Source organism: Eulemur rufifrons, chromosome 7 (genome assembly GCF_041146395.1).
Source record: "Eulemur rufifrons isolate Redbay chromosome 7, OSU_ERuf_1, whole genome shotgun sequence".
NCBI classification, from domain to species: Eukaryota; Metazoa; Chordata; class Mammalia; order Primates; family Lemuridae; genus Eulemur; species Eulemur rufifrons.
This window is the reverse complement of record NC_090989.1, coordinates 255,369,633-255,394,169: the sequence shown is the minus strand read 5'-3', so window position 1 is coordinate 255,394,169 and position 24,537 is coordinate 255,369,633. Positions and strand designations below refer to the sequence as shown.

Genomic DNA, 24,537 nt, shown 5'->3' with positions numbered 1-24,537 from the left:
ATGTCATGGCACCCCCAGTACCGGAGCTCCAAGTTCCGCCACGTCTTTGGCAAACCAGCCAGCAAGGAGAACTGCTACGACTCAGTGCCCATCACCCGCAGCGTTCACGACAATCACTTCTGTGCCGTGAACCCCCACTTCATTGCAGTCGTGACTGAGTGCGCTGGCGGGGGGGCCTTCCTCGTCATCCCCCTGCACCAGGTAAGGACACCTGGTCACCCCCAGGCCCAAACAGCTCTCTGGAGACAGCACAGGACAGACAGAAAATATAAAGGCCCTGAGTTTCTAATGCCCTGTGTGATCAAGTCCAGCCCTGCCGATTACTGGCTGTGTGACCTTGGGTAAGTCATTTCCACTTCTTTGCGCTTTGGTTTCCTACCTGGGAAAAATATACCTAACCTGGGATTTTAGCCTCTAGAGGTTGACCTAGCTACTCCTAGCACCTCCACTCCTCTCTGCAAAATAATTCTGCAAATTCACTCCTGAGTAAAATGTAATTTCTAATGCTTTGCTGGGCTCATAGGAAATTGGGGAAATTTCCAAAGCCACCTCCCCTACCAAAAAAAGGGGGAAAGGGATATTGAGCCAAAACTAGCCAGAAGAGGTAAGCAGTAAGCAAACAGGAGAACAGGACTGTCCTGGGGCAAACGTTAGAGTATAGGTTGGACCATATACAATTGTCAGTATGGTTTTTGGCCCTCAAAAAGCGACAGTTTCATATAGATCAACCTAACAGCAGATCTTTTCAGGGTATCAACCCTGAAGGGGCGGACCCTGGGTTGGCAGTGCCCCTGGTTCACAGCAGAAGCAGGTATGAAGCCTCTCCAGAGGAAAGCATGCGCAGTGTAGACGGGATGCCCACAGATTAGGGTCAGGGAAGTGTGAATCCACAAAGATCACCAAGCGTGTACACAGCCATGAGTAAGAGTCAGTTGTAACAACAAATAGCAATCTTAGACCCCCCAAAGGACTTTCGAAGTTAAAATCATAAATATAGATTAGAATCTCATAGATCAGTCTTTCTGATCACAATGCAATTGAGTTAGAAATTAATAACAAAAGATCAGTTAAATTCCCATCCATTTGGAAATTTTAAAACATATTTCTAAATAACCGATCAGCCAAAGATGAAATCAAAATAGAAATTTAAAAATATTAATACTTGAAAGTAAATGATAATGAAACACATCCAGAATTTATGGGAAAGTAGTACTTCAAGGGAAATGTACAGCACTATGCTTATATTAGAATAGAAGAAAGGCTGAAAACTAGTGGCTAAATATTTAACCAAAGGAGTTACAAAAAGAACAGAGTAAATCCAAATAAAGTTTGAGGAAGGAGATAATAAAAAGCAGAAATCAATGAAAAAGGATATAGAGATACACTAGAAAAGATCAAAAAAGCCAAAAGTTGGTCTTAGAAAAGACTGATAGACAAGGCCCTGGAGAGACTGGTCAAGCATAAAAGAGAGAAGGGACAAATGACATCAGGAACAAGAAAGACAGTATAGCCGCAGAGCTTTAAAATCTCATGTCACTATGATGAGCAATTGTATGCTGATAAATTTGAAAATGTTGACAATATGGGAAAATTCCTTTAAAAATATAACTTTAACATTTTTAAGGAGTAAAAGCCAGTTGTTTTGTAGAATCTTTCTAAATTTGGATTTATCAAATTATTTCCTCATGATCAGACTCATTTATGTATTTTTGGCAAGAATATTACATGAGTGGTAGTCTACACTTCTTAGGTCATTATATCATAGGACATGCAATGTCAGTTTGTCCCATGACTATTAACTTTGGTTTCTTTGTTAAATAGTGCAAACATCATTCATAAAGGAGAAATATTGGAAGCATCCCTTTAAAATCAGGCATAAGATTGAAAAGCCATGGCCTGCACAGTAAGACTAGAAAAATAAGTTAAAGGGGTTAGGATGGAAAAGGAAGAAAAAAACTGCTATTATTTACATATATGATTGTCTACATAGAAACCCAAAAGAACTTGTAGTCAAATTATTAGAAAAATAAGAGTGTTTGGAAGGTAGCTGGATGCAAAAATCAGAATCCAAAAATGAATTGCATTTTACATACCAGGAACATTTAGAAAATATACTTAAACACTTGCAAAGAGTAAAAGCAGATTGGATACCTAGAAATAAAGAAGCAACACTTAGAAGGAGAAAATTATAGAGCATTATTGAAAGACTAATATTAAAGATGACCTAAGTAATAGAAATATGTACTATATGCACAGATAGACACTTTTTTTTCCTCCCCCAAATTTCCACAGCATTCTCCGTTTTTTGAATTCTCAGGTCCCTAGTCTCCTGAGAAGCATTCTCCTTTCTTAGGACATATTCCACAACATATTTTTTTCCTTAGGATACGACATTCTGACTACTTTGAATTAGAGTCATTTGTGTTCTTCTGCTAGTACCTCCTAATGTACTTGGAATGGGGGGAGAGAGAATCAGTACTTTGTTTACCCATATATTACATTGTGGATGTATAATTGGTGCTCATAAATTTTCATCCACAGCAAATTACCTAATGGTTGTTCATCCAAATAAATAGCAATGGCAATAGCAATGGCAAAGGGAATGGCCCAAGCAAAGGCAGGGAGGTGGGACTGTTCTGGAACATTCAGAGAGCCCTGCAGAGAGCAAATGAACAACCTGTGAAGGAGAGGAAGGGAAGTACCCTGGGGAGGTGTACTGGGGCCAGGTAAGAAGGGCCTTGAATGCTGGCGTGAGACGTGTGAACTGTATTCTAGAGAGGGACTAGTGCAAAATGGGATTTATAGAAAGACTTGAAGTTCATATTATAATTATTATATTATTATTAATAACCGGAAGGACCCCTAGAGATGGCTCGCTTGGCTACTTATTTCTTTCAAGCTCTGGGTGTTTATAAGAGATTCTGTCCACCAAACCAACTGCATTCTTCATTAATTCAACAATTAATAATTGGTTTTTCTGACATTTATTACTTAAATGGTCAGAGCTGTCCCAGTTTCTAACTCACGTGAAGAACTCAGTATAAATAGCTACTAATGACTGATATAAAGGAAATAAATTGGTTTGATGTGATGGAGTGAGACCTGGGTGGGGAGAGGGGACCTAGTTTAGACAGGTCCATCTAGGAAGGCTTTTCTGGGAAGGTGACCTTTGAACAGAAAGCCACTTGAAACTCTACAGGGAGCGTGTTCCAGCAGCACAAACTGAGTGCAAAGGCCCTGAGGCAGGAATGGTTTGGACATGTTTGTGCATGGTCACATGGGCAAGAGTGGTGGGAGGTAAGGTCAGATTGAGGAGTAGGGATAGGACTGTGAAGGTCTAAGCCAAGGCAAGAGTCCGGGCTCTATTCTGAGTCCAGTGGGAAGGCACTGGAGTCTTGCACTGTTTGATCCTTTTTGTAATACTATCAATAGCTCAAAGATACATGTTAATTGCTACCATCACAGACTCCTAGGCATCCAGGCACAACAGGAGCCGGGAGGCACTAATCAGAGCTTCTCTCACTTTATCGTTACTTCCATGTTACAACGCAGATTCTGATTCAGTAGTTCTGAAGTGTGGCTAGAGAATGTGCATTTCCAACGAGCCCCCAGAGCTGTCAGATAAAATACAGGATGCCCAGTTAAATTTGAATTTCAGATAAACAACAAATACTTTGTTTGCTTTTTTCTTTTTAATTAAACTGTTTGAGATAATGGTAGATTCACAAACAGTTGTCAGAAATAATACAGCAAGATTCTGTGCACCCATTTACCCGTTACCCGGTTTCCCCTGACAGCGACAGCTTACAGGACTGTAGTGCGGTATCACAGCCAGGATATTGACATCGATACAGTCACTTCCCTCCACCCCCACTCCCTCCTTAACCCCGAACAACCACTAATCTCCTGTCTGTTTCTATACTTTCGCCATTTAAGGAATGTTGTATAAATGGAATCGTACAGTATGTAACCTTTCGGGCTTGACTTTTCTCATTCAACATAATTCTCTGGAGCTTCATCCGGGTTGTTGCGTGTAGCGATAGTGTGTTCTTTTCCATTGCTGAGCGGTGTTCTGTCATATAGATGCACCACAGTTTGTGTAACCATTCACCCTGTGAGAGGCATTGGGTTGTTTTGCGTTTGGGGCCATTATGATTAAAGCTGCTCTAAACATTTGTGCACAGGTTTTTGGGTGAACATAAGTCTCCATTTCTCTGGCATAAATGCCCAGGAGTGCAATTGCTGGGTCATGAGATGGTTGCATGTTATAAGAAACTGTCAAATTCTTTTTATGAATAATTTTTTAGTGTAAGTAAAATATTGCATAGGAACTACTTATGCTAAAAAATTATTTGTTGTTCATCTGAAATTTGAATTTAACTGGGCATCCTGCATTTTTATTTTGCTAAGTGTGACTTCCCTACTCCCAGTTTCTGGTGATGTTGAAGTTTCTGGTTTGCAAACTACATTTTCAGTAGTAAGGCTCTAATCTGGTTCAGTTTTATAATTATGAAAAAAAATCTCAGACACAAAAGTACATGAAAACAATGTAGTGAACTCTTCTATACTCAGATTCTATAATTATCAAGAATTTGCCCTCTTGCGTCATTCATCCCTTCTTGTCCCTAAAGTATTTTCTTTTTTTTTTTTTTTTCTTTCTTTCTTTTTTTGTTTTTTTTTATTTTTTGAGACAAGGTCTTACCCTGTTACCCAGGCTGGAGTTCAGTGGCTTGATCATAGCTCACCGCAGCCTGGAACTCCTGGGGTCAAGCAATCTTCTGGCCTCAGCCTCCCGAGTAGGTGGGACTGCAGGTGCATGCCACCATGCCCAGCTAATTTTTTAATTTTTAGTAGAGATGAGGTCTCACTATGTTGCTCAGGCTGGTCTGCAACTCCTGGGCTCAAGCAATCCTCCCGCCTCAGCCTCCCAAAGTGCTGGGATTACAGGCATGAGCTACCACACCTGGCCTGCCCTAAAGTAGTTTAAAACAAATTCTGGACATTTTGTTATTTTACTTCCCCACACTTCAGTGTACAATTCTAAAAAACAGGGACCTTTTCTGACATAACCACTGTATCAGAGTCACAACATTAATAACAGCTCCTTGTGTCCTCTGATTTCCAATTCATGTTAAAAATTCCTGGTTGCCTCGTACGTGCCTGTGTGTGTGGTTTGTTTGACTCAAGGCCCACGGATTGCATTTGGTTGAAATGTTTCTTAAGTAACCACATCCCGTATTACGGCACAGGTGTGAGAGGCTGAGCGCAGGGAATGGACACACCTGCTGGCATTGCGCCATCCTGCTTACCTGTGCAGACAGGCCTGCGGGCGCCCTTTATCACGTGCGGATGCCTTAGGAACATTAGCCCCTTTTGTAGGAAGTATTGCCCCACTGTACGGACGGGGCTACTGAGGCTCGGGGAGCTGACTTCCCAAAGGACCTGGAGCAGCAGGGTGAGGACCCGAATGGGAGCCCAGACCCGGATGTGGCCTTGGGGCCTTGCTCTTGGGGTTTGGCTCTGATTTGCATCAGCTTCTTGTTGGTTACTGGGGATTACGCTGCCAGGCACAGAGAGGTGTCAGGGAAGGAGCCGGGTGTGAGGGGTGTGAAGGAAGGAAGGGGTGAGCTAGCTAATTGCTTAATGAAGTGTGTAAACGGCATTGGGGTTGGACGGTGTCTGGCCTTCCCACAGAGTCCAGGAAGTTAGTCTCCGAGGGGCCAGGCTGTGGAGGAGTGTCAGGTGTTCCAAAGGGAGTGACACCACAGTCAGGGTCCGTCCCTCTTGCCTTTGTGACCCAGGGTGAGCTGGTTGGAGGGAGGCTGGAGGTGAGTTTCACAGCCTGGGCCTGCAGCCTTGGCCACCCAGGGCTGTGCTCAGGGAACAAAGGCAGCAGAGGGAGGTGGGGAGGAAGCTGGACAGGGGCCCAGCTTGCAGCAGAGCCACCCGGGGGTGGGGTGGGGAGAAGAGGGTGGACTTTGCAGTGAGGTGGGGAGGGAGGGGAGGAGTGAAGGCAAGGGCAGGCAGGGCCCCTGGGGGTGGCCCTGGAACATGGCTGGGAGAGGACCAGGCCAGAGGGGGTGTGGGCCTGAGAGGCTGAATGGGCACTGCGGCCTCCAGGTGGCCAGGGAAAGTGGAGGCCAGGGAAAGTCGGGGGGCGCCTCACTGCTGTGCTCCTAAAGGCCAGACTGGCCCTTCTCAGGCTCGTGTCTGGCCACATCATTCCCCTGCTCAGACACCTCCCAGGACTCCCCACTGCGTGCAGATAAAGTCCCACCTTCCTCGTCAAATCCCCCATTGCCGGGCTAGCCGACATGTTTTGAACCTCAGGGCCTTCCATAGCACATGCCTGTTCCCGCCGCACAAATTCCCCTTCTAGAAATGCAGGGTGTGGGCTAGTCTGGTTTTCTGGGAGTCTCTTCCAATTCTAGGGGTTCGTTCAACCTGGAAAGAAGACACTAAAGGAATGGGTCCTCTGCCTTCAAATATCCAAGGAGCTGACGCAGGACAGAGGGGCCAGGGGCCCTCCCACCTCACTGCAAAGTCCACCTTCTTCTTCCCCCCCCCACCCCCCACCCCCCCCTACTCTGCTGCAAGCTGGGCCCCTGTCCAGCTTCCTCCCCACCTCCCCCCTGCTGCCTTTGTTCCCTGAGCACAGCCCTGGGTGGCCAAGGCTGCAGGCCCAGGCTGTGAAACTCACTTCCAGCCTCCCTGCAACCCCTCACCCTGGGTCACAAAGGCAAGAGGGACGGACCCTGTCTGTGGGTCCCCAAAGGACAGAGCTGGGACCAGAAGCAGGGAGTAAGTAGAGTGAGAGGGGCCACAGGGAGGCCACGCTGGGCTCGAAGTAAGAAGTATTTCCTCGGAATTAACAAGGCCTGAAAGTAGAATAAACCACCTTGAGAGAAAGTGAGCTCCCCATCCCCAGAGGTGACCAAGTGCTGTTACCAGGTAGCCTCTGTGATTCACCACTTTCAGCGGTAGGTGTTGGATCTATAGTAAACCCTCCACGTGTCCATCTGTGTACTCACAAGGGGAGGAGTGATGAATGGCAGTCTGCACTAAATCTTTATGGGAATGTGCTGTGCATTTGGGAAGCCTGTGCATTCCCAGGATCGAGCAGCACTCTGCTCATCTCTCCGTCTGCCCACCCCGCCTCCTCTGGGCAGCCCCCGGCCCCCATATCTCACCCCCCACAGTTAGGACATGGCTCATCTGTCCATTTGCCCATCTCTCCGTAGGGTCCAGCCCTGAGCCCTGGGCAGGGTAAGTGGGCTCCATGCCCGCAGCCTCACCCCTCTTGCCCTGCCTCCTCTCCCCTCCAGTCCTCCAGCCTACTTTCCCCACTGGCTGCTTCAGCATCCTCCCCACTTAAAACTACCTGTGCCCCCTCCTTTCTGATAAGAAATGCCTCCCCTCCACCTGGCCTAGTCAAAGTCTCCCTCTATTTAAGGCCCGATTCAAAGGCCTCCTCCTCCAGGAAGCCTTCTCTGACTCATCCCCCAGGCCCTTTGTGTGCCTCTCTCTCTGAGTCCTAAGTACATTATATCCTACCTCCTCCCAAAGGCAGGTGGCTCCTGTAGGGCAGAACTGTGAGTACCACAACCCTGCCACCACCTGCATGCCACATGCGGTCTGGCACATAGAAGGTCCTTGATGAAAGGCCTGTGTGATGCTGATGGTAACAGCAAGAGGCAGAGCAGGCCGTGGGAGGAAACATTCCCTGTTCTCCTGGCGCTGCCATGGACTGGCTCCGTCATCCTTAGTACGTGATTGGCAGCCCCTCCGATGCCCAGCCTCTGCACTTGTAAATGGGGATTCTCCTACCACTTCCTAGGGTGGTTGGGAGGAGAATCAAGTAATATGAGCAAAGCACCTAGCACCAGGCCTGGCACATAGACAACTCCCTAAATCATGGTTCCTAAAGAAAAACAGTTAAAAACCCGTTTCTTATAGCTGTGGGAACGGGGCCGATGCGCTGCTGGAGTTGCCCAGCTGGAATACAATGAAGCCGTCAGTTTGCTCGCTGAGGGCACCCCTGGAGCAGCTGTCCGTCAGCTTTGTAGGAAGCGATGGGAGTGCCCCAGCAGAACAGTGTGGCCTGCCACTGAGTGTGTCCCCTGGCCCCTGAACATCCCGAGCGACAGTGAACACTGGGTAATTGTGACTAGCTGTGATGCACTTATGCTGGCTCGTCTGCTGAGCTCTTACCCTGTGCCAGGCCCTGTCTCAAGTGCTTTCCACGTGTTCACTCGGTTAATCTTCACAGCCACCCTGTGAATGAGTCCCGCTACTGTTGCCATTCCGTAGACGGGGAAACTGAGGCATAGAGAACTGAGGTCACTTGCCCGAGACTGCACAGTAGTAAGGGGTGTGGGAGAGATTCCACCCCTGGAAGCCAGAGTCAGCCTGCCCGCTTCTCTTCCACGCCGTGTACCCACCTCTGCCCGTCCCGCCATCCCTGCCTCCCAGCCTCCACCCTGGGCTCCTGGGAGGCTCATCTGAGGCCATGACTGTGACTGTTGTAGGAACAGCGCTGGAGTGCTGAGGCTGGTGACAGTGGCCTCACAGCCTCTCCCATCCCAGCCCCCACCCGCCTGGCTCTGCCCTGAGGGTCCTACTGTCCCCGTGTACTCCATCTGCCCCAGGCAGCCCCCTGGGGACTTGGAATTTGTGCCTCTCCAGGCTGAGCAGCCCAAGCCAGGGTTCTCTGAGTCTGCGAGGGGAGCAGGTGTGTGTCCCCTGATTTAGAGCTTGTATTCCCCATAAATCAGAGGCCTGGCCCTGGCTGAGTGCAGGCCTAATGGGCAGAAAGGTGGAAAGGTCTCCCGATGATAAACGTCCCTGACAGGCTTTTAGCAGCTCTGTTAATAGCCCACCAGACTGGCTGCTGTCTGCCAATGCTGTGGTCCTCAGCATAGAACCCTTCCAGATGAGAGCAGTGTGCCGGCCTGGGGCAGGGGGTCTGGGGGGCAGTTGTCCCTTGTCCACTGAGAAGGAAGAGAAGCTGTCTAGGGCTGGGACCTCTGCTTGGACAGGGCCGAGAGGGGAGCTGGCCCCGAGGCACCTTCCCTGAGTCCGTGGCTCCCCAGGGCAGGTGAGGCAGGGTGCTGGGTCCTGGGCTGGCTGCCTCCTGGCAGTCAGCTCCTCCTGAGAAACCCGCAGGAACTGGGGCATGGCCCTGCGCCAGAGGGTAGAGATAAAGGCAGTCTGGGGCCAGAGACTGCTCGTGCCCTTTGACCCAGGAATGAGCCCAGAGAAGGGAAAAGCTGTGTGCAGGAAGGGGCGGACACTGGCTCACAGAGAGGGCTGGCGCTCCCTCAGACATAGTAAGTCACCACCGGGGTGTCACACTGGAGTGGCCAGAGGCCTGGGGTCGGTGAGAGGGTGCTGGGATCCATCGGTGATGCCTGCCTCGGGACAGGCTAGGAGACCTCAGCTGTCACTCCTGGCCTCAGAGCTTTTAAGCTCTGCCATTTTATAAGTAATTTTTGTCTAATCCTGGAAGGACCCTTCTTTTGAGAAAATCTTTGGTTTTGTTTCTAAACGCCTTTTTTTAATCACAGAATTTGCATAGCTAAAAAAAAGACAAAGAAGTCGACAAAAACCACCCATTTATCCAACCCCCTAAATATAACCACAATTAACATTTTGATGCATTTCCTTCCAGTTTTTTCTGTTTTGATAGACAAATATATGTGTGTGTACACCCCCATATGTACACATATAGTAACAATAGCTACGGTTATTGAGCGATACTGTAGCACCTCACTCTTGGGCTCTTCATGCATAATATCTCATTTAGCCCTCACAACAGCCCTGCAAGGAAGAGATGATGATTTACATTTTACAGATGAAGAAAAAGAGGCTTGCAAAATTTGAGCAGGTGCACAACGTGCTCTGATTTTAATTTTCAAAAGCTCCTGGTGCAAAGAGTGTATAGAACGTCCTGGAGGCCAGGCAAGGTCAGTGGCTGGAGCGATGGTCCCATGGGGACCAGAGCCATGGCCCGTAGGTGCAGTGTCCTCCCTCCCAGGCCCTGGCTCCAGGTCCTGCCCTGCTGGGACAGGGGGCAGGGAGATGCACCTCTCCTCGTCCAGGGCCCCATTTCTTTCAGCTGTGGAGGAGACCGACCATTTGAAAGACATGGAACTGTCACCTACCTCCTCTCATATCATCAACAAATGACGCAAGTCCACATTCTTTCCTTTCTTGTTCCCTCTCTCTCTCTCTCTTTCTCCTCTGAATGTGTAGGTGTGTGTATGATTTTTCCTGAACCATTTGAGGGTAAGTTAGATACAACTTAGCCCATTATCCCTAAATACTTCAATGTTTCCTAAAAATACGAATATTCTCTTACGTAACCACAGTATATTATCAACCTCGGTAAGTTTAATATTGCAACAGTACTTTCCTCTAATCTACTATTGTTGTTTGAATTTGTTAAATAACATCGTTAATAGCATTCCAAGGTGAGGCGTCTAATGTGTCTAACAGCTTTTTCCTGAGGGGAGAGAGCAGGAGTGAGCAGACTACTTCCAGAGGGGAGCCCAGGACCCCCTCCTGTTTGCAGAGCTGCTAAAATGCACGCATAAACCCCCAGAAACCAGGGGCTCGGGGTGTCTGCATTTCCTGGTTTGCCAGAGGTGACCAGAAAGCCCTGCGTCCATTCCCGTGGCGGCTGCCTGCTTTTCAGAGTATTAAGCAAGCTTAGGGACCACCACTGCGTCTTTGCTCAGTTATGATTAGGCATGGTCACAGGGGTGTCACGTAAAAGTGCAGTGGCCTCGCAGAGTTGGGGAGGTGAGGGAAGGAGAGGAGGCTGGGTGTTCCCTGAGTCTACCCTGTTCTTGAAAGTTCCTTTGTAAAAAATCCTGAGACTATTGATTCTGCAAAGTCAAGGACTGTGCTGTGTGTTCATCTTGCATCCAGCCCCTGAGACAGTGCCTGTTCCCTGGGGACCTCGTGAATATTTGCTGAATGGATAGATGTTGGCCAGTTTTCTTCTCGGCTGTCTCTTTCACTTATATAAAAAAAAAAAAAAAAAAACGATCAGGGGAGCATTCTGGTGGGTGGGCTCAAGAACTTGAGACCAGATGATGGGTGCAGGTGATGGCAGGCCGAGGGCCTGGGGGCCGGTCCCTGATCAGCCAGGTCCGTGCTGTGTGATGTGCAAAATGAGTAGATTGGTCATGCCAGTCCAAATTTCTGTAACTGAACTTGGAAATCCAGGTCTGTTGGTGGAGTTAGAAATAGCTTCAGGGCTGCCTGGCATAGGCTGCAGGACCTGTATGCCCCTCCCAGCACCTGTACAGGATTCTCAGTAGGATGGGGGGAAAGTGAGAGAAAACGCCCTATATTTTTAATTAGGATGTAATTCACATACCGTAAAATTCACCATGTTAAAGTGTACAGTTCAGCGGATCTTAATATATTCCCAGGATTGTGCAACTGTCAGCCCTACTTGATTTCAAAATAATTTTACCCCTCCAAAAAGAAACCCCACACCCAGTAGCAGGTGCTCTCCCCCACCCCACCCCCTGCTCTTCTCAGCCCTACGCATCCCTAATCTACTTTCTGTCTCCATGAATTTACCTGTCCTGGATTTTTCATATGCATTAGTTAGGGTTCTACATACCTGGTACCAGGGCATGTGTTAACTTGCTCAAGCAATGAAACCACATCTAGTACTTCACGTGGAATCATACAATATGTGGCCGTTTATGTCTGACTTCTTTCACTTAGTATAATGTTTTTGAGGTTGATCCAGCTGTAGCATGTGTTGGTACTTCATTCCTTTTATTGGCTGAATGATAATCCATTGTATGAATATACTACATTTTGTATATCCGTTTATCACCTGATGGGCATTTGGGTTGTTTCCACTTTTTGGTCTTATGAATAATGCTGTTGTGAACATTGATGAATAAGTTTTTTGTAGACCTATGTTTTCATTTTTCTTTTCTTTTTTTTTTTTTTGAGACAGAGTCTCGCTTTGTTGCCCAGGCTAGAGTGCCGTGGCATCAGCCTAGCCCAGAGTGCTAGGATTACAGGCGTGAGCCACCGTGCCCGGCCTTCTTTTCTTTTCTTTTTTTTTTTTGAGACAGGGTCTCACTCTATCACCTAGGCTAGAATGCAGTGGTGTCATCATAGCTCACTGCAACCTCAAACGCCTGGGCTCAAGTGACCCTCCTGCCTCAGCCTCTTGAGTAGCTGGGATTACAGGCATGCACCACTGCGCCCGGCTAATTTTTCTAATTTTTTTTGTCAAGATGGGGGCTCACTCTTGCTCAGGCTGGTCTCAAACTCCTGGGCTCAAGCAATCCTGCCTCAGCCTCCCAGAGTGCCAGAATTACAGACGTGAGCCACCACGCCCGGCCTGTTTTCATTTTACTTGGGGATAAACCTAGGAGTGGAATTACTGGATCATATGGTAACTCTGTGTTTAACCTTTTGAGAAACTGCCAGACTATTTTCTAAAGACGTTGCGCCATTTTGCACTCCCACCAGCAGTGTATAAAGGGAAATGCCCTCGCTTTTCTTGCTCTGTCTCAAAGGTTAACAGGCATGAGCCACCACACCTGGCCGGAAATGCCCTTTTATTGAACATTTACCATGTGTGAGACACTGTGCCTGACCTTGTCCACCCTTCAGTCGCGGTGATCCTCATACCAACCTATAAAATACCTATGATTGCCTCCACTTTAGCAAGGAGGACCCTGGGGCTCAGAGCAGTGAAATACCTGCCCCAGGATCACACAGGGGGTGAATGTTAAGGCCTAGAGTCACGCCCAGTTCTGTTCCGCACGTTTTCCTGTTTGCTCACTGATTGCTTACTGACTGAGTGTCCAGATGCTAAAGTCGAATTAGCCTTCTCCCCAACCCTCCCGGGCTCTGTTTTACAGACGGGAAAGTTGGACCCCCACTACCCAAAGGTCTGCGGGCACAGAGGGAACGTCTTAGATGTCAAGTGGAACCCTTTTGATGATTTTGAGATCGCCTCCTGTTCTGAAGATGCCACAGTGAGTGACAGCCCACGAGGTGCTTCCCTTTCCTGAGCAGAGGGACTGGAGCAGGGCAGGGTGGACGGGTGCCTGTTCCCAGCTCTGGTGCCCCAACTCTTTCATCGCGGAGGTCACTGTGTGGGGAGGCGTTATCTTGAGGAAGGCAGGTCACATTAGTTAGTTCTGGGCACTGTGGGACTTAGGGCACCACCTCTCCTCTCTGTGGGCCTCAGCTTCCCCACCCATAAAATGGGCATAATAGCTCCCACCTGTCTAATGAAGAGCCTGTGAAATTCACACTCCAGTGGGAAAACCCATCCTTTGGGGGAACCATAAAGTGCTATGAGGGGCATTTTTATTGTGGTCAGAAAACTTCGCTCCACTTAATCTCACAGATAGTGAGGAAGTGAGCTTTAAAAGAATGAAAGTGAGAGCCATATATGAACAAGGACATGAGAACCATCCCAAAAGTTTCAGTCCCACTAAATTTTTTGAGCTTCTGTCCTGTACAGGGTCATAGTCTCCGTCCCCACAATGTTTAGTGTTAATTCATTTTGTACCAACTTCTAAAACATGCTGGGTATGGCTTAAAACAAAAAAACACAGATGATTAAATTAAGAATAAAGGTCAAAATTACCATTTCTTGTGAGCCCACTGTGTCCCCGAATGTCATCACACTTATCATTTCACTCAGTTTTCCCAGCAATCCCACAAGAGAAGCCGAGCATCAGAGACTTGCAACAATTTGCCCAAGGTTACAGTTATGGGAGGCAGAGCCCGGCTTCAGACTGTCTGATTCAGAGCCCATTCTCTTTCCACTGAGCTATGCCACTTCCGTAAAGAGCAGCAGCCACAGATGGAAGAAGTGAGGAAATACTAGAAACGTCAGCTGTGGAGGGTTGCAGCAGCTGAGCACCTAGTGTAGCTCAGAGCTGCCTGACAGCCAAGGCAAAAAAGGGAAATAGAATGCATTGCAGAACCCTCACTGTTGGATCAACCGACCAGTTCATCAGGAAAGGAAAGCAGAGGATTCTAAGGGCACTTGTGTCAGTTTCCATATGCTGAGGAAATAAAGGAGTGTCTGCCGAGGGGATTTCACCAAAGGGGCCGTCAGGCCCTGTCCCCAGTGAGTGTGGGGCCTTTGGCAGGATGTTATATATCTGACACTGTCCCCACTTTTGTAATACCTGCCCTTTCAGGCCTGCTTTGAAAGCTCCCTTCAAGGTCTGTATTAAAGATGCCGCAGGGCAAGGGGGAGTGGACACAGCTGCGATTGCTGGGAGTGGCAGTGCCTTTTCTGCCCGCAGCCCGCCGCACCCAAAACAAATTCATGGAGTAAATTCGTTCCTGTGAAGCGCTCAGCCCTTCCTCCCTGCTCCCAGGACCTGCAGAGCAGGGTTGACCCTCTAGCCCTGGGGCGTGGACAGTCTTCCCTGCTTCCGTGTTGGGGTACCTGACCGCCCACACATACCTGCCCGGAGCGTGTTCTCCGCCCAGGGCCCAGTTCTGTGCAGTGGCAGCCCTCACGCACCGCTCCATCTGGAGCCTGGCACTATGCTCGTGGGGTTGGTTTCCTGGTTTTAAATCCAAGAAGACCAGGAAATAAATATTTGCTGAATTGAAAGCAAAGTCGTCTACCTGAAAAACCTGTATACCTCTAAGAGAAACAGTACATATGATCACTGCAGGAGCCAGAGAACCCTGCAGGACAATAAGGAACATCAAGTCAGCACCATCCTGGGCTCTGTGCCCCTCCGTAGCATCATCCTTTACCTCCACTTGTATGCCTCCATGACGGGGAGCTTACTCTCTACCGTGGCAGCGCCTTCCATCCTCAGAGTACCTGGGAAGGAAGCCCCAGCCCTTCCTCTCAGGCCCCACCATGAAAAACAGGACTATGCCCCCATCCCGCCCGGCCTCCTGGACTTTAGTCTTTCCTCTTCCAGGCCATCTAGGGTGCCCCTCCAAAGCAGGAAGCTTGGCCCTGCCCTGCCCTGCCCTGCCCTGCCCTGCTCTAGAGACGGTGCTGCTCCCTAGTGCCCTGAGGATGCAGTACAAACCCTTCATCCTGGCCTTTGAGGCTCCACGCTGGGCCTTTGGGACAAGGAGGGGTAGGCCACCCTACTGTGGGGGATGCTCTAGGCTGGAAGACAGGCCTGCAGCCCACCCACCTGCCCACCACCTTAGGCTGTCACGCTGGCAGAGATTCCCCAAGGGCAGATTGGAAGGCCTGGGCTCATCTCTGGTCAGGGCCAGCCCCTGCTCAGGGTGGAGGACTCTGGCAAAGGCCCTGTCCCATCTGTGGCTTAGGGTGGAGAAGGTGCCAAGGTGCCCCTGCCTAACAGTCCCCCGGGCCATGTCCCCTGCCAGGTTAAGATCTGGAGCATCCCCAAGCAACTGCTGACGAAGAACCTCACAGCCTGTAGGAAGGAGCTGGTGGGCCACGCGCGCAGGGTGGGCCTGGTGGAGTGGCACCCCACGGCTGCCAACATCCTCTTCAGCTGCGGCTACGACTACAAGGTGAGTCCGCGTGTTCTCTTTCTGGGGCTGCCCTAACAAATTACTGCAGGCTGGGGAGCTTAAGAAGACAGAAATTTATTCTCTCGCAGTTCTAGAAGCCAGAAATCTAAAATCAAGGTGTTGGCAGGGCCAGCTCCCTCCAAAGGCTCTAGGGCACAATCCTGCCACACCTCTTCGAGCTCCCGGTGGCTCCAGGCGTCCTGGCTTAGAGCTGTATCACTCCAGTCTCTACTGTCTTCATGTGGCCTTCTCCCTGTGTGTCTGCGTGTCCTCTCCTCTCCCAGCGAGGACACCTGTCATAGGATATAGGGCTCACCCTAGTCCATGATGATCTCATTTTAACTGCAAAGATCTAATTTCATCTGCAAAGACCTTATTTCCAAATATGGTCACAGGTGGGTGTGAGTTTGGGGGGACACTATTGAGCTGCCCACAGAGCAGGCAGGCTGTGGGCCCTGTGGATTGGGACTCATGGTACGGGAGCCTAGATTCTAGTCTGACTCAGTCTCTGACCTGCAGTATGACCTGGGACAATCCCTTGTCTTCTCTGGGCCTCAATTTCCCAACCTGTACACAAATAGGATTAGTGGAACCATTGCTATGGCTTTTCGGCTCCTGCTGATTCTACAGGGGTTTACAGAGGCACCTCAGGGCCCTCTGTGATGGATAAAAGGGACTTCCTCCCCTTTCTGATTAGAAGTGCTTTTTATCTGTTTATGGAGAGTGTTTCTGCAGCGCCACTGCATGTGTTTATACCAGTTGTTCTATACCTAACTCCAGGGGGTGCTATTGGCATTGTAGGCTCTAGAAATGGATTACCCTGGAGTTGTGCAGTGCACAGCCTGTGCAGCTGAACATGGCAGTCCTGTTTATCTGTGTGAAGTGGAAACTGCTGCTGACAATTGTTTGAAAACCCCTGGATTAGCTGGTTCCCTGGGGTCCTCCCAGCATGGATGTTTTGTTGCTTAAAGGCAGGTAGTGTTTTCCTTTCACTGCTAGACAGCCTGACTCTGGGCTTTCCCCTCCTGCCACGTACAGCTTCAGCTGGCAGATCCATCCTCCCACCTGAGGCTTCTTGGCCAGGCTGCCAGCTGCGCTTCCCTCCCGGGGATACCGTGTTTCACGGTGGCCCAGCCAGTGTGTGACTGTGGGCACCAGGAGCGGGGGGTGGCCACTGTGCTGAGAGCTGGCTCCCTGCCATACAGGTGATGATCTGGAACCTGGACACAAAGGAGTCTGTCATTGTAAGCCCCGTGAGGACAATTACCTGTCACCAAGACGTGATCCTCTCCATGTCCTTCAACACCAACGGCAGCCTGCTGGCCACCACCTGTAAAGACCGCAAGATTCGGATTCTCGACCCCCGAGCAGGGACCGTCCTCCAGGTCAGCACTGGCTTGGGGGCAGTGGAGCAAGGGGCAGTGGGGCTGGGGAGGCTTCCGAGAACAGCACAGTCACGCTGTCAGCATCTGGGCCAGGCCCTCACAGGTAGCATCCCCACCTGTCCTCGTGGTGCTGCTGGGAGGTAGGATGTGTCATCTCCATTTTTTAGATGACAAAACTGAGGCCAAAGAGAGATGAAGTGACTTACCCACATTGAGAGCTAGGACCTGTCAGTGTGCCTCAGCTCTGTCGCTGAGGAGGACTGAGGGTACCACCATTTGTCCACTGTGTAGCCTTAGGCAAGCACTTTCTGCTCGGAGCCTCTGTTTTCTCATCTGCAACAATGGGCCATTACTCCCTCCTCGCAAAGATTAAGGCAACCCAGGTGACAGTGTCTGCCCAGCCTCATGCCTCGCCGATGGTGGGTGCTCAACGTTCTTCCAGCATGAGCATGGAGCAGGGCAGAGGTTTGCCTCTGTTCTTGCTCAGAAAAATAACTCGACAAAAATGGTGGGGAGAGACTCCATGTGGATGGGAGGGACCCAGGAGGGCTTCCTGGAAGTGATGTCCCTGGGAGCGTTCTGCAGGCAGAGTTGGGGTGAGAAAGGGAGGCCTACCAGGTGGGGCAGCAGCGTGAGCAAGGCAGGGAGGCCAGAAACCCCAGCTGCCACCTGGGAGTTCCGTCTCTCCAACACCTGCTGCACATGCCCCTCCAGGAGGCCAGCTACAAGGGGCACCGGGCCAACAAGGTGCTGTTTCTGGGGAACCTGAAGAAGCTGCTGTCCACAGGCACATCCCGCTGGAACAACCGGCAGATAGCCCTGTGGGACCAGGTGAGCCTCACACGCAGCCGCCCCCACCCCACAGCTGACAGCTGGCTTCATTCATTCACGCATGCATTCATTCATCCACCCGTTCGCTTCTCACATGCTTAGCGTAGTCTGCCAGGTGCTGGGGACCCTGGGATGGGATGCCAGCCACGCGTCTGGCGAGTGTAGACCTTGCACATCTTGCCATGCAACAAGGGAGAAGGGTCAGGGCCCGGGTGGGGCCTTGGGCTAGGGGAGGGGAGGGGCTGAATCTGGGACCAGGCCTAGAGCAAGGGAGAAGGAAATGGCCTTCTGGGCGGAGGGGACAGCGGAGCAGAGGCTGGGGATGAGATACTAACGGGTACGGGTAGGAGGAGCTTGCTGTGGGCAGCGGAGGGCGGGGAGCAGGCCACACAGTATTGTTTTGAAGGAGCACTTGGCAGAAGTTTCAAAGACCAGACAAATCACTCCCCGTCTCTGGATCTCCCTCTTCATCTATTAAATTGAATGTTAAAAAACAGATGGTGGAGGAGTGGAGTAAGATCAGGTGTGTCAAAAGTGATTATTAGGGGCAGAAAGCTAACCAAATAGGTGGGGGGCATTTTAGTGCCTTTAAAATGTCATCTCCACCAGAGCGTAGCCCACACATTGGACCTCAAGAACCAGGGACGTCTCCCCCCAACACATCTAGACAAGGTCAGACTTTCTCTCCTTCACACGCACACATACACATGCCCACCGCATCCAGGCAGGAATTCTTATCTCAGAGAGCACCGCCAAGGACCCCAGGAGTGACCCCCAGGCCTTCCTGGTCTCCCCTTTCCTTGCAGGACGACCTCTCTGTGCCTCTCACAGAGGAGGACCTGGACGGCTCCTCAGGTGTGCTGTTTCCCTTCTACGACGCAGACACCAACATGCTCTACGTGGTGGGGAAGGTCAGCATGGCACGGCAGGGATGTTCCACCAGGACCCCTGAGACAGGAGGCAGAAATAGCCCTAGCCTAGCCCCACTGGTGGCCCAGATGGCAGGCTGGGGCTGTGGGGAGCGCAGGGCAGAGACAGGCAGGAGTCACCGGCCACGCTTCCCCTGTGGGAGAGCACCCCGTCCCACCTCCCGGCTCCCTAGGAGCACCTGGGGCCAGGGCTTTGGCTGGACCCCTGAGCTCCCTCCCCAGCTCTGCGTCCAGATGAGGAGGAGCCACTAGTGTTTCTCAGTGCGGGTGTTTGTTGAACTTGGGGCAGAACACGTCTATCCCATATTTGGCATCCCTGGGCCCTACCCACAGATGCCAGAACAGCATCTCTCCCTGCTCTACCCACGTCGTTATGACAACCAGGAATGTACCCCACGGGTACAACCCACTCGATGGACTCCAAGGACACCCCCGTTTTGACCTTGATGGGAGTGGCACTGGGGCCTCTCTTCCCAGAGCTTCTGCCTTGGAGGAACGAGGGTGGGCTTTGGGTCATGGTTGCGGGGACTGAGCATCCAAATGAGGACCCCGTTTCCTGCCTTGCCAAGTCCCCTGGTGTTTCCTTGTGTGAGACGGGGTTGCCGGCCGTTCACGCTGTGGCAGCCAGGCTCTGCTAGCTGGCAGTGGGGCCCTCCGGGTCACGGTCACTCTGCATCTCCAAATCTCACCCTCCTCCTCCTCAGGGAGATGGCAACATCCGCTACTACGAGGTGAGCGCCGACAAGCCTTACCTGAGCTACCTGACGGAGTACCGCTCCTATAACCCACAGAAGGGGATGGGTGAGTGAGGGACACCTAGGCGACGTGGGGTCAGGGCTTCAGTGCTGGGGAGACAGGGATGAGTCAGCAGGAGGGGAGATGACATGGCAGCACTTTGACTTGGGGCTACCTGAGGAATGCAGCCACACAAAGGAGGAAGTCAGGGAGGGCTTCCCAGAGGTGGTGACGTTTGAGAAGCTGAAAGAATAAGCTGGAGCATAGCACAGGGAGAGGAGGAAGTGCTCTAGGTCAAGGTTACAATAGCAGGGAGGCAGAAGGGGTTGACCTACAGGAAGCAATCCCACTTCCTTTTGGGGATTAAAAACTCAACTACGTGTTATCTATGGGAAACCCACTTTAAACATAAAGACACAGCTAGATTAAAAGTAAAGGGCTGGAGAACGATAAGCCCTGCTAACTACTCAGAAGAGAACTGGTGTGGCTATGTTAGGAGCATTTGGGTCACAGGGGCGGTGGGGGTGGAGATTGGGCAGAGCAAACTGCCTATAAAAGTCCACTGAAATAATTTAAACCCTCGAAGGTGGAGACAGAGTTCAATTATTTTGACTCCGTTTCCCCAGCATGGGGCCCAGCCTGGTGCAGGTCGCTGTTCATGATTTGTTTGTTGAGGGAAGGATGGTGGGAGGGGCAGTCTCTGTTCACAGCCAGGTGTGCAGCCTGGCCTTGGCCCTCACGTGGGTTCCTGTGGCCCCAGCCTAGCCAGAACCTCTTGGCCCTCCTTGGCTGTCTGCCTGCAGGTGTGATGCCAAAGAGAGGCCTCGACGTGTCCTCCTGTGAGATCTTCCGCTTCTACAAGCTGATCACAACGAAAAGCCTCATCGAGCCCGTATCCATGATCGTGCCCCGGCGGGTAAGGGTGGTACGGGCCATCTGGGAGGGAGGCAGGAACCCGTCCTGGAGAAGACAGACACAGGGGTGTCAGGGTGCCAGAGCCTGGAGCCCATATTCCTGGGCTTCAGGAGTCCTGTGTCTCGCCCCTGTGTCTGCTCCTGAGCTGCTGTGTGACGTTGGGCAAGTCCCTTCGCTCTCTGGGCCTTGGTTTCCCCAATTCAGCAGGGAGTGGGGAGAGCCTAGACCCCTGGCTCTAAGGGCCCTCCCCATCTGGGCAGCCTGCCCTACCACCCCCTCACCTCTGGACTTCTCCGGCAGTCGGAATCCTACCAAGAGGACATCTACCCGCCAACCGCAGCGGCCCAGCCCTCCCTGACAGCCCAGGAGTGGCTGAACGGGATGAACAGAGGTGAGGACGGGGGAGAAAGGGCCTCGGGCAAATGTGGCAGGAACCCCGGGGTGCTCAGTGGCTCCAGGTAGCTGAGAGGGGTTTGGCTTATTCTCAGAGGCCGGGCCCTTGACAGTCAGTCCCCAGCGGCGAGGGTGGTCACATAGGGGTCCAGGAAGGCAGGGGGCTTGACCCGAGTGGCTCAGAAAACTCCCCCCAACGCAACAGACTTTGCCTCATGGAAAACTTCTTTACACTGCGGGGCTGAGCGGGGCGCCTGGACTGTCTCAGCCAGACTCCCCCTGCCCGTCCCCAACCCAAGAGGCCCCCTAGGCAGCAACTCCGTCCCCAGTGGTTCAGGGCCAGCAGAAGGGTGACATGTGCTCCACCCCCACCCCAGCTGCTCCCTCTGCTCTCCAGCCCAGTGGCTGAGGGGCCTCCTTGGTGGCCTGGAAGAGCCTCTCCCTGGGGGGCAGAAGACCAGTGTCAGGTCCCAGATAGGTCTACGCCTCCATGGGCCTCAGTTTCCTCATCAGCATCTGGAATGCCAGCCTTCCCTGCTTCCCCGGGGTGCTGGAGAACTAATGAACTCGGTAGATGGAGAATGCAGTGTGGGTGGGACTGTCCTTACAAAGGAAAGACGCGGCTTCACGTGCGAGCCGAAGTGCTTGCGGGCAGCTCCTGCGCATGCACCGTGCTGTTCCTACGCGCTGAGCTCCACCTAGACAGTTGCACACGTGGGTGTTTGTATTTGAGTGCCCCAGTCTATGGGTTGGTGCCTGTCTGCATGTGGCTGTTTCTCCTACACCTGTTGTGTGTGTCCACTTGGCTCTGCATGGCTCTCTGTGCGGCTCTGCATGCCTGCCTGTGTGGGTGCCGCCCCATCCCCATCTGCTCGTGGGTTCGCAGTCCTCACACAGCTCTTTGCTTCCCTCCCAGGGCCAGTCCTGGTGTCCCTTAGGCCGGGCTCTGAGCTGCTGAGCCCCCGGCCACTGCCTCCAGAGAGACCCGTCTTCAACTCCGTGGCCCCAGCCTCGCCCCAGCCCTTGGGCCAGACAGCAAAGCTGGCTGCAGAAGATGGCTGGAGGCCTCCCTCCCTGCTGGAGGAGAAGGCTCCAAGGTGGGCAGCAGAACGCAGGCTGGAGGAGAAGAAATCCTGGCTCACAAACGGCTTTGACATTTTCGAATGCCCCCCACCAAAGACAGAGAATGAGGTGTGAACGAGGGTGGGGTGGGCCTTCACAGGGGACAGCTGGGCAGGGTGTGGATCAGGGATGAGAAGGAGGGAGGGAGAAAGTGTGGGTGGGAATAACCAGGTGTGGCCTGGCCTAATCGCTTAACTCGCTTTGTTAATTCATTCAACAAACAGAGCCTGGGCAATATCAAGACCCCGTGTCTACAAAAAAAAAAATCAGCTGGGCATGGTGGCTCCCACCTGTATTCCCAGCTACTTGGGAGGCTGAGTCAAGAGGATTGCTTGAGCCTAGGAGTTTGAGGTTGCTGTGAGCTATGATAATGCCATTGCACTCCAGCCCGGGTGACAGAGCGAGATCCTGCCCCATCGTGTCCTAGGACACCCCCGTGATCTTGCCCTCTGATCTCTGCTTTCCCAGCTGCTGCAGATGTTCTACCGGCAACAGGAGGAGATCCGAAGGTTGCGGGAGCTAGTGACCCAGAGAGAGGTCCAGGCTAAACAGATGGAACTGGAGATCAAAAACTTGCGGATGCGCTTCGAGCAGTTCTGAACAGAGACCTCTGCCCTCCTCGCCCTCAGGGACACCACTTGGCTCCGTGGGGAGGTCCAGAACCAAACCACAAGTCCCCCAAGAACAACCACTATTTCTACATTTTTTTTTTTTACCAGAAAACAAGACTCTCAGTCGTTGAAAGAGATTCCAGCGGGACGTGGTGCCGTTTTTCTATTTGCCTTCTTGCAACAACAGTTTCTGAATTGACTTTGTTTTTAGATGATAACTTGCCTTCTGTTTAATTCTGTGTTCAGGGTCCACGATGAGCTACAATTTCTCAAGGGGAAGAACATTGTAGACAGTTAGAGCTGGAAGGACCTAGGAGATCAACCTGCCTGTGACCTTCAAACTGTGGCCCATAGATTTGGGGGAAGACTAGGCAGGAAGGCTGTGTCTCCCCACCCCCGGCCCTGTTCCAACCAGACAGCTCCCCTTCCATCCATTTTACATGTTGGGCTGCTGTGGGATATTACATAATTCTGCTACTAAAAAATGTTTAGAAGTTTGAAAACCAGTGACCTGGACCAACTCCCTCATTTTACAGGTGGGGAAACTGAGGCCCAGAAAGAGGCAAGTGAGATTTGTTTCATGGCAAGGCTGGGCTGAGGTCCTGGTCTCCTGGGTCTGTGTCTGCTGTTTGGGTCCGATGCAGCTCTCAGCCCACAGAGCAGGAACCCATTGGTCTGGCTTTGCTATGCCCGCCTTGCTCGGGCACTCTTGCAATTCCTTTCCTCTCTGGTCTCAATCTCTCCATCTGAACAAGGGGACCCTGAAAAAAACTGCTCTCTACAGGATCTGCTACCTGAGACCTTGACCTGAGGAAAACTACCTGTGGGGTGGGTGACAAACTGGTTTTGCTGCAGAAACTCACAGATACTGGCAAAGAGCTAGACTGGGGATTCAGCCAAATTCTAGAACAAAGACAGGAAGTCAAGAGCATCCTCCCCAACCAGAATCAGCCAGATGTGGGTAGACGCTGCCCCTTATATGGGCATGCAGACTTCAGAGCTGTGTGGGACCTGTGTCAGTGACTGCTGACTGCCACTACCAAAGCCCTCAAGTACACAGCCCGCCTCCTGCAGGACTATGTAGGCAGATTTCAGCCTGGGTTAGCAGACGCGCCCCGCAGGAGGTAGGAGTCCCCAGCACTGGAGGCATGCCAGCAAAGCATGTGGCCACCTACCTGGGGGGGGCTTCTGGAGAGGGATGACAACACTAGGTAAGAAGGAACAGGTGGCCCTGAAGTTCCCTTCTGGTCCAAACGTTTTTCTCCATCCCTCCTTAATGAATCTGCATTCTGAGCCCTGCAATAAAGTTCAATAGTCAATACAACAGCCCAGCAAGAGACTGGGAATGATTAGAAGTGACATTCGTCCCTCCTTACCGAGGAGGGGCAGATGATAAGTTTTCTCCATCGCATGGGGTGATTCTGGAGCTGAGACGGGGACTGCAGGAGGCCACTTAGCCTGGTGGGTTTCAACCCAAGCTGTATAGTAGAATCTCCTTTGGGACGTTCAGAAATACAGATGCCCGGGCCCCATCCTGGAGCAGCTGAAGCTGAATCTTACATCCTGGCTGGTAGCTCCTAAAAAATCCAAAAGTGTCCTAAGCCCTCCCCCAAGGTCTCTGTGACCCCCCAGCCATTTACTCACTCCCATCTGAAGCTCCAGCCAAGTTCACCTTAGTGTGTTCTGGAGCAAAAGGCCAAATCCCAGGCACTGTCAGGGAAGCAGAGCTCCACTGGAAGGGGTTACCTCTCCCACCTCATTTGTGGTCAGCACTTCACAGTTTACAAAGCCCTCGCACCTCCACTCACTGACACATGCTACCCTAACCCAGGTCAGGCAGGTATTCTAATCCCCATGTTCAGAAGGGAAGACTGGCTTCAGAGAAGCGCAGAAGCATGATGTCCAAGGTCACTGGCTGCCAAGCGGTGGAGGTGGGGTTGCATCAAGAGTTTCCCAGCATGCCTCTGCACGGCGCCATCCCTCTGCGGGCTCTTCCTGCTCCCCAAAGGACCCAGACCTCACACTTCAAAACAGGACACAGGTGTCTTTGAACAAACTTGTTTTCTCTTTTTTATTTTTACATCTAGAATA

General features: G+C 51.5%; 1 protein-coding gene across 1 annotated transcript; it reads left to right on the top strand.

Moving 5' to 3' along the window:
* Window positions 1–22,543, top strand: CORO2A (coronin 2A). The gene is made up of 11 exons (XM_069476616.1): window positions 1–201; window positions 12,906–13,022; window positions 15,376–15,525; window positions 16,731–16,910; window positions 17,625–17,741; window positions 18,548–18,652; window positions 19,375–19,471; window positions 20,209–20,321; window positions 20,621–20,711; window positions 21,630–21,904; window positions 22,304–22,543. The coding sequence occupies exons 1-11, from the start codon at window positions 1–3 to the stop codon at window positions 22,433–22,435; spliced, it is 1,578 nt and encodes a 525-aa protein (XP_069332717.1). The 3' UTR covers window positions 22,436–22,543.
* The last annotated feature ends 1,994 nt before the right edge of the window (window positions 22,544–24,537 follow it).